We start from the raw sequence: 14,155 nt of genomic DNA, 5'->3' as shown, positions 1-14,155 counted from the left end.
CTATTCCACTTCTTTGTAGGGTTTTTTATCATAAATGAATGTTGAATTTTGTCAAGTGCTTTTTCTGCATCTATGGAGATAGTCATATGGTTTTTGTCCTTAGCTCTATTCATATAATGTATTACATTGATTGATTAGCATATGGTGAAACATCCCTGCATCCCTGTGATGAATACTACTTGGTCAGGGTGTATGATCTTCTTGATGATCTTCCTAATTCTATTTGCCAGTATCTTATTAAGGATTTTTGCATCTATGTTCATTAGTGAGATTGGCCTATAGTTTTCTTTTTTGCTTGGGTCTTTCTCTGCTTTAGGGATCAAGGTGATGCTTACTTCCAGGAATGAATTTGGGAGTCTTGCTTCCCTTTAAATTTCACTGAAGAGTTTAAACAGTAGTGGCAGTAGTTCTTCTCTAAATGTCTTGTAGAATTCAGCAGTGAAGCCATCAGGACCTGAGCTTTTCTTAGTTGGCAAGTTTTTAATTACATTTTCAAGTTCATTGGTTGATATTGGGTTGTTTAGAATTTTTAGGTCTTCCTCATTCAACTTTGGCATTTCATGTGAATCTAGGAATCTGTCTATTTCTTCTGTGTTTTCCATCTTATTGGCATATAGGTTCTAGAAGTAGGTATTGATGATCCTCTGGATTTCTGCTGGGTCTGTTATAATTTCACACTTTGTATTCCTAATTGCATGAATTTGGACCTTTACTTTCCTTTTTCTGATAAGTTTGGCTCAGGGTTTGCCAATTTGTTTTTTCTTTCAAAGAACCAACTCTTGGCTTCATTGATTTTTTGTATCATTCTCTTAGTCTCCATTGCATTGATTTCTGCTCTGATCTTTATAATTTCCTCCATTGTATGAGCTTTGGGTTTGTCCTGCTCTTCTTTTTCTAGAAGCTTGAGGTTAAGCATCAGCTTAATTGGGCTCACTCTGTTTTTCTAATATGAGTATTCATTGCTATGAATTTCCCTCGTAGGACTGCTTTCATTGTGTCCCATATATTCTGATATGTTATATTGTCATTTAATTGAAGGAACTGTCTGATTTCTTCTTTAATTTCTGTGACTCATTGGCTATTCAGAAGTGAGTTCTTCAATTTCCATGTGTTTATGAAGTTTTTGCTATTTCTTTTGCTGTGAATCTCCAATTTCATTGCACTATGGTGTGATAATATACAGGGGATAATGTCAATTCCTTTGTACTTACTTAAACATATTATATGAGTATGTGGTCTATTTTGGAGAACAAACCATATGCAGCTGAGAAGAATGTGTACTCTGATTTTGTGGGGTGGAACACTCTGTAAACATCTGTTAAGTCCAATTGTTCAAGAGTTCGACTGAAGAGTTATATTGAGTTCTATTATTTCATTACTTATTTTTGTCTAGTTGATCTATCTATTTGTGACAGTAGGGTATTGAGGTCCCCCACTACAATTATATTAGTGCATATATGACTTTTCATGTCCGTTAGTATTTGTTTTATATAGTTGGGGTCACCAGTGTTTGGTAAATAGATATTTATGATTGTCATCTCTTCCTCTAGGACTGTTCCCTTTACAAGGGCATAGTGTCTTTCTTGGTCTCTCTTATTCAGTGTTGGTTTGAAATCTACTTGATCTGCAAAGAGGAGAGCTACTCCTGCTTTTTTGGGGGTTCCCTTCACATGAAGTATTGTTTTCCACCCTTCAACTTTCAGTCTATGAGTTTCCTTTTGAATTAAGTGTGTTTCTTGTATGCAGCATATTGTTGGATTTTGCTTCTTGACCCATTCTGCCAGTCTGTTTCTTTTGATTAGTGAATTGAGACCATTAACATTGATGGTTATAACTGATACATACGGACTTATCATTGTTGTGACTTTTTCTTTTTGTTGGATTCTCCACCTTTACATTTAATTTCTTGTTATGCCTGATGGGTTCATTCTGCTGTGCTTCCTGGGGTTGTGATCCGCATAGTCTGTTCCTAGGATATTTTCTAAAACTTTTTGGAGTGCTGATTTGGTATTCATGAAGTTCCTAAGGTGCTCTTTGTCATGAAAGTATCTTATTTCTCCATCAATTTTGAAAGATTGTTTTGCAGGGTACATCAATGTGGGTTGGAGGTTGTTTTCCTTTAGGGCTTGGAATACATCATTCCAAGCTCTTCTTGCCTTGAGGGTTTGCATTGAGAATTCTGCTGTGATTCTGATGGGCTTTCCTTTGTATGTGATTTGTTTCTTTTCTCTCACTGCTTGTAGAACTTTGTTCTTCTGTTGGGTTTCTGGAATCTTAACAATTATATGCCTATGTGTAGTTTTTTTTTTTTTTTGATCAAGGCTATTTGGAGTTCTATTGGCCTCACTTATCTCTATGTCAAGTTCTTTTTCCCTGCTTGGGACGTTTTCTGCCATTACTTCTGTGAAGAGTTTTTTTATGTCATCTGCACTCTCTCCTGTTCCTTCTTTGACTCTAATCAGTCTTATGTTATTCTTCTTTGCATTGTCTAGCAGCTGCTGGATTGATTTCTCATGGCCCCTTACAATTTTGAAGCAATTTTTCTTTTCTTGGTTACTAATTGCAATTTTATCTTCTATATCTGAAATTCTGTCCTCACATTGGCTCATTCTGTGGTGTAGACTTTCAATGGAGTTTTTGATTTCCTAGAAATCTGTTTGCATCTCTTTTATGGATTCCATTTGTTTCCTTTTTTGGGATTCCATCATGTTCCTCAGCTCCTCTCTAGATTTATTAATCATGTCTTGCATTATGGGCACAATCTCTGCTGTTACCTGAGAAATTATTTCTGATTTCATTTTTTCCAGATCTTTTGTTGCCAGTTCAGGGAGTCCAGGTGGTTGCATATCAGAGTGTTCCATCTCATTTCCCTTTGTGGTCACTGTAGGTGATCTGGAAGTCTGGTTTTGAGACTTCTTTATGTGTCTTCTCATTTTGACCTGGGGGGCTGGGGGTTGGGGTGGCACAGTTCACTTCCTCTGAGCAGGCAGCAGTGGGATGGTGGCTCAGAAGCCCCTTCCTCTGGACTAGGAGTGGCAGGATAAGACTCCTATTTTTAATTAGATCTATATATTGCTAATCTTGTCAAGAAAATGGCTCTCAGTCTTCTGATGATCTATCTAACATCCTTCTTTGCCATAGTTTCTCATCCACAGGAAGCACGGAAATCCAACCTGCTTCTTCTCATACTAGGGCTCTATATGCCCAACCTAACACAGTAGGTCCCTGAATTGCAAATATTTGAGTGGCAAACTTTCACAGCCATACTGTATAAGACTCACTTTGTCAGTTTGTGTACAAATGAAACTTACAAATAATTCTCCCTGAATGGAACTTGTTCATTAGTCAGGGAATTACTGTAGTAAAGTTACTCTCCTGACAAATTCATCAACATTTCTCCCATCAAACAACCAACTCAACAGCCTTTCACATATAGATACTAATTCCTTTCTTATTGTCTTCTGATAGGTTTTTATTTTTTCAACCTATCCAGTGAGCTACAACACCCTATTTGGAAAGAACATAATTCCCAGTAAGTACAGCCTACAACTCCTTTAAAGAGGAAGTAGCTCATAAAGAGAGACACATCTACTCCTTCAGCACCCCATACAGAATTATAGGAAATTATGTCTATCAGGGAAAATGAAGCAGAAGATTAGGGTGTGGCAAACTGACTAGGGAAGTGGGCATGACCTGTTAATTACAAAGTTCAAGGACAAATGTAAAGAACAGTGCCCAAAGCCCTACATCTGGAATCACTCAGAGAGCTTTGTCTTCAATTCTCCTGAGAACTCTAGCAGATTTTTTTGACAGCACAGCATAGATCTGACATAAGGCTGAGGAGTGGGAGATAGAAAAGATGGGTACCACTGAGCTCTTGGCCACTGTGTTCATCCTTTCAGGATGACAGTGGTCTGCTGTCATCCTGTGGAGCATACTTATCTTTCCACTTTTAGTTGGCTCTCACTTGCTCTGTACAGCATATTTTTTTCTTCTCATACCTTTAATAAATGTAAAACCTCACTAACTTCTACATTTGTCTTGACCAATTCTTTGCTCAGGACAGGAAGAACCTAGATAGCACCTCTAGAAGGAGACTCTACCACTCTGAAACCTGGTAAAACTTGAGTTATTTCAAAGTTGAGTTTCAGTGACAATGTTAAAATTATACTTCTTCAGTGACTTGACAAATATTCTGGAAATTTTACCGGTGGTGCTCATTCATGACAGGTCTCAAGACAAACTTTTATATGCCTGCCCTACAAGAGACCACTCTGCCTCTTCTTCTTTTCTCCTCTAGTAGTTAGATTTTAACAAAAACATTAATGTTGGGCTCTGGTGGCTCTGATGAGTTTTCTTCTTCCCTGATTGTTTTTTCTTGCAAATATTTTATACCTTACTGACTCTCCAATATCTTTCAAATTATATATTTAAAAACACTTAATCCATATTGTTCAGTTCCTTCCCCCAGAAGTGTTGGTTATAATAATCCAGTCCACATTTTCTAAGAGAAAAATTTCTCTAAAAGTATTTTGAATGAATGGTTGAGCTATTTCAACTATTTTTTCTTGTGTATATTATTTTGTTTTTAAGAAAGTAAATTGTCAGCATCTTGTCAAACTGCTTTTCCATTTTTGTCAAAATGTTATTGAGTATATTTGTGTAGGTGTATTTCTTGATTCTCCAATTAGTTCCATTGGTCTATGGATCTAGCGTTTCACATGTAACACACAATTTTCATTACTGTAGCTGCATAGTAAGGCCTCAACCTTGAAAGAACAATTCTTTCTATTTTCTTCTTTTTCAAAATTGCTTTATCTATTCTAAGGCCTTTCCTTTTCCATGTTAATTTTAGAATAAGCTTGCCTATGTCTACAGAAACTTAAGTTGCATCAAGCCTAGAGAGATTAATCTGGAAATAATTGATGTCTTCTTATATTGAAATCTCTCAACCTATAAACAGAGGACATTACTCTAATTATTTAGATATTCTTTACTTCTCCCATTGCCATTTCTTAATTTCACATCTAGGTCTTATACTTGTTAGATTTATATGAAAGTTGTTCATTTTGAGAGTAGTTATAAATGGCATGTTTTTTAAAAAATTTTGGTTGCTGATAGTTTATCTTGCAAACTTATTAAACTCATTATCAGTTCAAGAATATTTTCGCAGATTCTTTGGGATGTTCCACCAAGATGGTCTTTTTGTCTACAAGTAGAGAAAAATTGATATGCCTTATATTTCTATTTCTTGACTTTTCACACTGGCTGAAGCTGACTCTGTCAACAGGTACATGAGAACAGACACCCTTGCTGCTTGCAGACACCTTGCTCTTCATCGCAGAAGAAACGTCTTTACTATTTCACTATTAAGTATGTAGGAGTTTATCTAGATGTTCTTTATGAGGGTGAAGAAGTTGTATTTCTAATTTGCAAAGCTTTTATTGTGTATTGGTGCTAAATTTTGCCTAATCTTTTTTCTGTATAAACTGTTAGATCTTTCTTCTTTAGCATTTTGATATAAATCTATATTGATTAGTTTTCAGACCTGAGTACAATTGGTTGTGAAAATTAAAATTAAAAACAAGACAACTTAAATATGCCTAAAGGATTAATTTATTGAAATGACTAGAAAGGAAATAGGTTCTTAAAGAAATAATAGCAAATCCAATTCCAGAAATGTGTATAACATTTTTGATGTGTTTAGAGTATTTCCAGTTCAAATACTGAATTTACAATTTGGAAAAGGTAAAGAGTTCATCAGTCAAATTCAAATTAAATGAATGCCATATAATAGCTAAAATTAACAAAAGAATAAAGTTTTATTTTTTATGTAGATTCACTTAAAAATAAGTGATTTTTGGTAATATGATACAAAGAATAGATGCCACATTTCCAGTCTCAGTCAATTCTGTGGAATAGAGAGCAAAGACAGAATTAGTTGTTATAATACAAGTATACATCTATCCTTATTTGTAATTTTGGTAAGATTAATATAATAAAAGAAATTGTAATACGGATGCTTTCTGTTACACCTTTCCTTGTAGTCATAAAAGTTCCTATCAGATCAAATGTCAGCTCACTTGTAGTTGCTTTAATGAAACATCTCATCTACTGTGATCACAAAGTCTCAGGATATCAAAGCTATTTGCCTGCTCCTTTAAAATCATTACACTTGGAATGAGTAATTGTATTCTGATTCATAAGTTAAAAGGATTTTAAGTGAATTAAATAAAAAATTATGAAACCTAAGCTAGAAATAATAATGAAACTTGGCCTTTAACAAAAGCTCAAATACACCTATATAAAAGTAAAAGAAAATCTGTTTTCTGTTTTTCCTAAAAATGATAATTAAATGTAAATATATAGGCCTTGAAAGTAAGTCAACCAAATCTATCAATAGATGTAAATAAAATTAGAAGTTCCTTGAAATATAAATTTCACATTTGTAAGATAATTAGTCATTAAAGAACAAGTTGATAATTAATAAGTTCAAACATTGATGGCATTTGTCATTATCTTGGGTTTATTTGAAAAAATAAAATATATGAAGATAAATTATAACAATGATCAATCTAATATCCAAATTCCCAGACTTACCAAAAATGAGGTGGCAGCATTGACTTCAAAATCCTCTTAGACCTTAAAAACAAACAAATGCAAAACAAATAAAGGTACAGTTCAAGTCTTGGCGAGAAGCCTTCCTCTAGAATGACCAAAGTAGTGGGGCAGCATCTCCCTCTTTTGCTCTCCTGCACATAGTGTGGGGAGCTCATGCACTATGAAAACTGAAAACTCCAGAAAATAGGAAGTCTTCTTTATTCTAAAGCCGGTCAAACGGCCAAATTCAATTCTGGTTTTAATAAGACTTGATTTTCTTTAAATCAGAATCTCCACAGACCACTTAAATCAGAATCTCTGCAATCACTTCTTCCCAACACTTGGTTTCCTCTACATGCTTAGAATGCTTCCATCAGAATCCTGTAGGAATCTGGGGGGAAAGAGACCTCCACATAATTCTACTGTGCATCTGTGGTAGCATTGAGAGCCCCTGATCTGAATGACATCTGTATTTGTTTATTCTAGAGCCCTAGCTCACTTGTTCTACGACCATGTACATGCCTCGAGCCGAGTGCAAAGCACATGAACACAGACTTACGATGACGTGTGCATAGTCCTGGGCGAGGGGCTGAGTCGCAGGGGCGTGCAGTGCGGTCACAGGCTGCAGAGCCCGGTAGAGCTGCAGCCCCTGGGTGGGCTGCACGTGCTGGGGAGCGCGCGGAACTGTGGGCTCCACAGAGAGCAGCTGCGGCTGCGCAGGAACCAGAGGCGCCACCTGAGGGAAAGGCTGCAGGATCACCTGCGGGACCTGGTGCACCGCCGGCTGGAGCTGAGGCACGAGAAGGGGCTGGTTTGGAATCTGAGGGCCAATGTCGGGCAGCGGTGTTGGAGATGGCAGGAAGGGCATCGGCTTCCTTTTGGGGATGGAGGTCTCCTGAGCCTTGAGGTTTTCCATTATTTCAGGTTGAAGGACAGGAACAACAGCGGGCACCACGGGAGGCTGAGCTACTGGCAGGAAGTTTGGAGCGAGGACAGGGTAGGGCATGGTCTCATAGACCATAGCCTGGGGCACTGGCACAACGAAGGGGAGGACTTTGTCCTGGCGTTCCTGCTGAAAAGAAGGGAAAGGCTCTTGCAGGACCCAAGTAAGCCACAAACTTCCTTCACAATGAGTTAGTCTCTCATTAGCCTCCATAGGGATCTCCTTACAGCATTCACTTTATAGATGAATCCACAATGCAAACTGAAATCAGTGTTCAGGAATTTTTAAGAACTTTTTGTGTTTTACCTTTTCCTGGGCCACCTCAGTGGTGGTAGCTATGTATATTGGTTTTCAGAGAACACTGAGTTTGGGGCCTAAGTATGTCAATAATAAACCATTCTGTTTTCGCAGAACTCAGGAAGACCGATCTAAAAAGGCTTTCAGGGACAGCTCTAAGATTTATATTTATTCTGCTTTAATGGCAATTCAGTCTTAATTTGAGGTTAAATTCAGGGAGTCACTTAATACTGACCAGGTTCTAGCATTATTTTCCTTGGTATAAAGGAGTTTTCTTGAATCTTGAAAGAAGCATCTATTTTTAAATCTTAATTTGACTTAGAAAGTATTTTAGGCAAATACCAAAACTTCCACTGATAAAATGAGACATGGAAATACTACAGTTAGATAAATGTATGACCATCAATGTAATTTAATTGCATAATTTCATATTATTTGAAAAAACCCTTGGTTTCTAAGCAAACTACTTAATGACTATGCAACATGGTCACACAGAAGTGTGTACTGATTGTCCGGGCCTCCCTTTCCTCATCTGTATAGTGGCAATTTTTCTAGAACATTATGATAAATGTTAACATAAGACATATAACATAAGATTACTCAGTGGCTGCCAGCTCATCAGCCATATGAGGCAGATGTTCTTAAGAACAGTCTGAATTTACAGATGAAGAAAATGAAGTACGAAGGATCTCAAGGCCAATTTAACCAATCAGTTTAGGGTTTGTGCCATATTGCCTTCCTTCTCTTTCCCCTTTCACCTTCATATTCACCTTGAGAATAAAAGAAGCATAGTTCATAATGTGACCATGTTTATGTCGTGTGTATTTATGAATAACAGATAACAGCAATAGCAATACGATTTATTTCATCTCTATTCTGAAATTATTAATTTTAAAAAATTATGATTTAGCAAGTATATGGACTTTGCCAATTTTTTCATCTCTTACACTGGTTGGTGGGTCATGATGGGCTTATTACCACTCTTTAGACTGAACATAAACATTGTAAGTATTTTTGTATATGCTATATTTCATAATAATTTTAGAAACATACTCATCATAAACAAATTACCTGCCTTTGCTGCTGTTCCTCATGTTTAACCTTTTGAAGTTTCTGCTAAAATCAAATCATACATTAAAAGATATTGTCATCTATAAAAATAAAACACCAGAAATAATGAAAACATGTACATTTAATATATATAGTTTTTACCTTGATATGTGTAATAGATTCCTTCAGACAAATAAAAATAAAATAAAATTTAGATTTAATCAATAACTTTTATTTTTCAACATATTTTTAAAAATGAAAGGATTTAATAGATTAATGTGGATACCATCATTCAATAATGTCATTAATAACTGCATATTTATCATCTATTTGATTATATCTATTCTGTATAACCTTGTGTAAATGAAAGTCAGATGAATGCAGTCAAGAAACAAGAAAATTGTGTACATAGTACAAAAGAGGTATCTAATGGATGCTGACTGCTCTCTACTCCTTGCTCCTTTCTCTGACCCAAATAATCTCTAAAACCCCATCTGATTCTAAAAACTAACAGCAAAAATATGAAAACACAGACTAAGAGATGGATAGAAAGGAAAACAGCAGGGGAAAGAATGGGGAAAAGAATTAAGATGTGTTATTTACATGTACCAACTCCCTATGATGAATAGAATTATTATGTTTGACAAATATGTACTAATAAAAATAAAAATTAAAAGATGCAGACTAATAATTGATTCTTTGTTCATTTGCTAAGTGTTAGTGCTCAAATAAACTCTCAGAAGTAAACACTTCCCTCAAAGATCTTATAGCCTTTGTGAAGAGAGAAAGGACATTGTCATTTACTAAACTGATGATGACACACTTAGAAAGAGTGTTACAAGGATAAATATCTACCTGCTTCTTCTAGCTACATTAGGACTATACTAACTCTCTGGTGCTTACTTACTGAAGTGACTACTTTAATAACAAAATCATAGTTTACAGTCAATGTTTAGTCCACAGAAGGCCTTCTATATATGTTACATGTAATCCTCAGCACACTGGGAAGCTGAGGAAGGAGAATCCAAAGCTTGACCAAAGTGGGGGTAACTTAATAAAACCCTATCTCAAACAACAAAACAATGGCTGGGAATGTAGCTCAGTGGAAAGGCCCTGTTTTCAATCGCTAGTACCTCAGGAAAACAAAAGTGAATAAGTAAGAACCCAAGACAAAAAAACAGAACTGTATAACTCAAAAATATTAGAAGACAAAGAAGCAAAATTTTAAGTATGGAGCCAACTTCGAACTTGGAGAATACTAAATTCTCCTACATTTACTTTGTCCTTAAACATATATAATGAAAATTTTCATGAGAACTAATGTTAGAAGATAGTTCCTTTAAATCTAACTACTATGATTTTACATAATAGAAAGGTAGAGCCAAAGTTTATTTTTCTAAAAGTGGGAAATTGCCTCTAAAAGGTTGTGGTCTTACCTCACTGCTTGAAAGACTTTCTGAAGTCTGTAAAAGAAAAAAATATATATATATACATATATATATAAATACATATATATATGTATATGTCACTAACTAAGTCTTCTAATATGAGAAAATTTTACTATTTTACTGTTGAAATATTTCCTCAAAAACAATCTTACCTCAGCAGATACACTGACTTCTTCCTTCTGTAAAGAAAAAAACTGCCATTTTAGCATCTGCACCTAACTTTTTATTGATTTCATGTTTAATTTTTATAACCTTTTGCCAAACTTGAAAAATAAAGTTAAAAATGTTGTATGCCTTTTTAGAAACTAGAAAAGTGATTCTTCTATTATCTTTTTTTATTTAGTACATTTTAATTGGTATATGTCTCTATAACCTGAATTGAGAATAGTTTTTGGTGGATAATGACAGAAGAGTCATTGCTTTATATCAAATCTTCCTACAGTTATTCAAGAATATTCATGTTTATGGGTTTGATTATTGTTCTACTCTATCTCCCGGATATGTGTGGGTAGATACAAGTAAGATGTGGGCCAGTGCTCTTGTTGCTCTTTTTCTGGTTTTGTTACTTACTGATTTGTTTGCTTTGCATTTAGAAACTGCAGGAACATTGGCATAAAAAGCCTTCGTCCCAGTTTTAAGAGTACAGGAAACTATCAAGACAATGGGTGAATATTAGTAATTTTCATAGGAGGAAAAAAACCTGCTGAAATTCTCCATGAGTTGTACACTAAAACATATTGGTAATGACATTCTCTAGAAGTAAGCAGACTGTCCTGTCTGTGTTAAATCACATAGGTATTTTCTTCAGCGCATACCTCCCTTCCGAGAGCCAGTGTCACAAGGCAGGTAAGGAGGAGAAGGATCTTCATGGCTGTGAGTCCTGCAAGTGGGGAGATGGGGGAATGGGAGAGATTAACAATTAGATATATTTTATTACTTAGGTAGGGTTACTTTGTCTTTTAACAAAATCAAAGATAATGTTACAAAAATGCCTACATTTTGGAAAACATTAATAGAACTATTATATGACTAAAGAGAAATAAAATGTCATTCCTACTCCTAAATATTGAACTTTCTTGGTAGTCATTTAAATTTTTTTAGCAGTCTTCCACTTTTTAATTTTTTAAAAATTTTATTCTCAGTATTGTGCTTTTTGAAAGGTACTAAGAAATTATAAATATTTATAGAAAAATATTAATGTGTTCTAAAATATATATATGTTACCTTAATTGTTAAACACTGCCTAAATACTAAGGATAGAAGAGTGAACAAAATATTAAGGTGTCAGACCTGAGGAAGCCTCAGTCCTACTGGAGAAACTGACCAAATAATGTGTAGAAACATTTTTCTGTCATTTTTGTTAAACCAAATAATTGTCATGAAATTTAGTTTAATCCTATCTTTTCATTTCTGGTAAGAATGAGATCTTTATTTTAACATTTCATTTGTTTGCTTCACTATCCAGAAACTTTCTTGGGCTGATAGGCTTGTTTTCTCAGTCACACCTCCTTACACATCTAATGATATGTCGTCCCCTGCATGCCTCATGACTCTGAAGATTGCACACTATTGTGCTTCTCTTCTATCTATTTAAATATGCTGCCTGACCCTGTGATAATTTAACCAAAGGTCACATTCTCTAAACTCACCTCTCACACTTGGGGTACCTCTAACACTTCTGACCAAAACAAGACTTCCTCATTGAATTTTATATAATTTATCTCAAAAAATAATGTTTATGCCACAGTATAATTTGACAGTCTTCATTATCATATTTTTAAACTAAATTTCTGAACTAAAAATAATTCATAAAAACATTTCTAATTCATCTTCAAAATATCCCATGTTATTTAGAGTTTGAAATGATTATGTAGAGAAAAAAATTTTTCAGAATTTCCTAATGCATTTTTATAATTATTTACAATTTTACTTTGCCTAAGGCCTTCAGAAGTTTCTAAATAATTTTTGTCAGGGTTCGAAAAAATTTAATATCCTAAGATTCTATAGATTATTGCATGTACAGAAAATCTTGCTACATTTTTTACATTTTATTCTTAGTATTTTACAGATCAATTTTTAAGCCAGAATTTCATTACTGACTGATACTCTATAAGCTACTTTTCCTTCACAAATCTCTTCTTTTCTTTTTGGTTAATTGTTGGGTTTTTTTGTTTCCAAGTTATCACTTCTGAAATGGAACACTTTATTTATTTTTGTAATAGTTCAATATTTTCAGGTCATCTCCATTTTAATATTATTTTGAAATATTATAAACTAGATTGTAAACTGGGAAGTAGATTCTGGACAAATATATATACATTCTTCTTCTAAAGCATTATTTATAAACTTATGAGAAAGTATGCATCCCAAACCATACTATTTTTTTATTCAGTATGCTACCACTATAACTCCCTGTTGGATAAAGCTTTCCCAATAAATATTCATCTCCCAATACTGCAATTTTATTGTGTTTTCTTTTGTAGCTGGGATATATTGAATCAAATTGGAAGACAATTCAGAGGTCTATGTCAATCTCTTAACCTAGGAACTAGCCTGGAAATAATATATATGTATATATACATAAAACTAGTTCTACATTTCATTAGACTCATGAAGTCCGTAGAGTTATTACAATTTTTATCAAACCCTTCTAAAAAATTCCATTTTAAACATAATTGTTGAACACAGTCTCAACTCTTCCTTAATTATTTTATTTCAAATATTATATTTTAACCATTATGTTCTTTCCATAGCTCAATCTAGCTTGGAATAAATTCACATTAAGTTTATATCTGAAATTCTTACCTTTTTCCAAAGTGGAGGACAAGAAGTGAAGGTAGAGATGAGTAGATGATGGTCTCTCTCCTTTTGTGGTTATATATACTGAATTTAATGACATGCTAATATTGTGGTTTGAAACAAACTCAGTGGTGAGCTTCAATTCTAAGAAGTTCACATGAGGACAAAGTGATTTCTGTCATTTATCTGTCCCCAGAAATTCTGGGGATTCTTGTAACAAGGTCGCAATTCATGAGTTGATGAAGCAAACTTTGAGGAAATGTATTTCTCCAATAACTTAAAATAATTGCTGGAGGTCAGTGACACTTTGCCCCCGTCCCTAAGTTCTGATGGACACATTAAGTCTGCTAGGGTTTAGAGAAGTGTTAGACCTCATTTGTGGGGCAATTCTGTGTGGACACCAGACAAGCATAGGGCTTCACAAAAGCCTTAGTCCATGTTACCTGGAGTAGTCAGTGGTTTATCCACAGCAGAGAAACTAACCAGGTCGTAAGTAGTCAGGGGGCAAGTTGCTTAGCTCCTAGGAGTATCAGACTTGGGAAAATTAAATCATTCAATTCAAACTAATATTTCATAGACAAGAGAATAAACTTTTAACTGAAATGGAACAAGTTAGAGAAGGACTACGCATGACTGGAGAAGGCAAAATTTTCAGTAAAACTGTCACAAATTTTGCAAAGTGTCCTGTGCATTCATTTACCTGATATTTATTTAATTATTTTTTTATTTATTTGTACCGGAGATTGAACTTGGGAACTTGTGCTTGCGAGGCAGGCAGAGGCACCACTGAGCTAAATTCCCAGACCTACCTGATGAATATTAACCTTTTATATTCCAATAAGAATAATAACAATAGCTATTTTAAAAAATTTTATCTACATTAGGCACTAAGCACTTTGTGGACATCTTGTATAATTTTCACAAGATTTTGAGGTAGCATTTTTCTCCTTATTTACATCAAGGAAAGTGAGACAAAATTTTAAGAAATTTTCTCAAAATTGTATTGCTTCTTAATGGA

The 14,155-nt window shown here is 34.6% G+C and overlaps 1 protein-coding gene across 2 annotated transcripts; it reads right to left on the bottom strand.

Annotated features, from left to right (window-relative positions):
* Positions 1–5,603: 5,603 nt before the first annotated feature.
* Positions 5,604–13,356, bottom strand: LOC101697498 (beta-casein). 2 transcript variants are annotated; one of them, XM_087185244.1, is made up of 9 exons: positions 13,144–13,356; positions 11,154–11,218; positions 10,491–10,517; positions 10,327–10,353; positions 9,053–9,073; positions 8,912–8,956; positions 7,160–7,672; positions 6,601–6,642; positions 5,604–5,911 (listed from the first exon to the last, which is right to left on the bottom strand). In XM_087185244.1, the coding sequence occupies exons 1-8, from the start codon at positions 13,235–13,237 to the stop codon at positions 6,637–6,639; spliced, it is 798 nt and encodes a 265-aa protein (XP_087041370.1). In that variant the 5' UTR covers positions 13,238–13,356; the 3' UTR covers positions 5,604–5,911; positions 6,601–6,636. The 2 variants fall into 2 exon arrangements, with proteins under 2 accessions (XP_087041370.1, XP_021105488.2); XM_021249829.2 differs by having other exon boundaries at positions 7,160–7,669.
* Positions 13,357–14,155: the final 799 nt, after the last annotated feature.

This window comes from Heterocephalus glaber, unplaced genomic scaffold (genome assembly GCF_053883595.1).
Source record: "Heterocephalus glaber isolate CG9 unplaced genomic scaffold, H.glaber_assembly_v1.0 deba00000281, whole genome shotgun sequence".
Taxonomy (NCBI): Eukaryota; Metazoa; Chordata; class Mammalia; order Rodentia; family Bathyergidae; genus Heterocephalus; species Heterocephalus glaber.
This window is presented reverse-complemented; position numbering and strand designations above follow the sequence as displayed.

Bases quoted from the DNA above. Each gene is read 5' to 3' on its own strand.
- LOC101697498 (XM_087185244.1), bottom strand. From the start codon at position 13,237: ATGTCATTAAATTCAGTATATATAACCACAAAAGGAGAGAGACCATCA. The intron at 9,074-10,326 runs GTAAGACCACAA...ATTTGTCTGAAG, and splicing joins AAAGTCTTTCAAGCAGTGAG to GAATCTATTACACATATCAA. The intron at 8,957-9,052 runs GTAAAAACTATA...ATTTGATTTTAG, and splicing joins AATCTATTACACATATCAAG to CAGAAACTTCAAAAGGTTAA.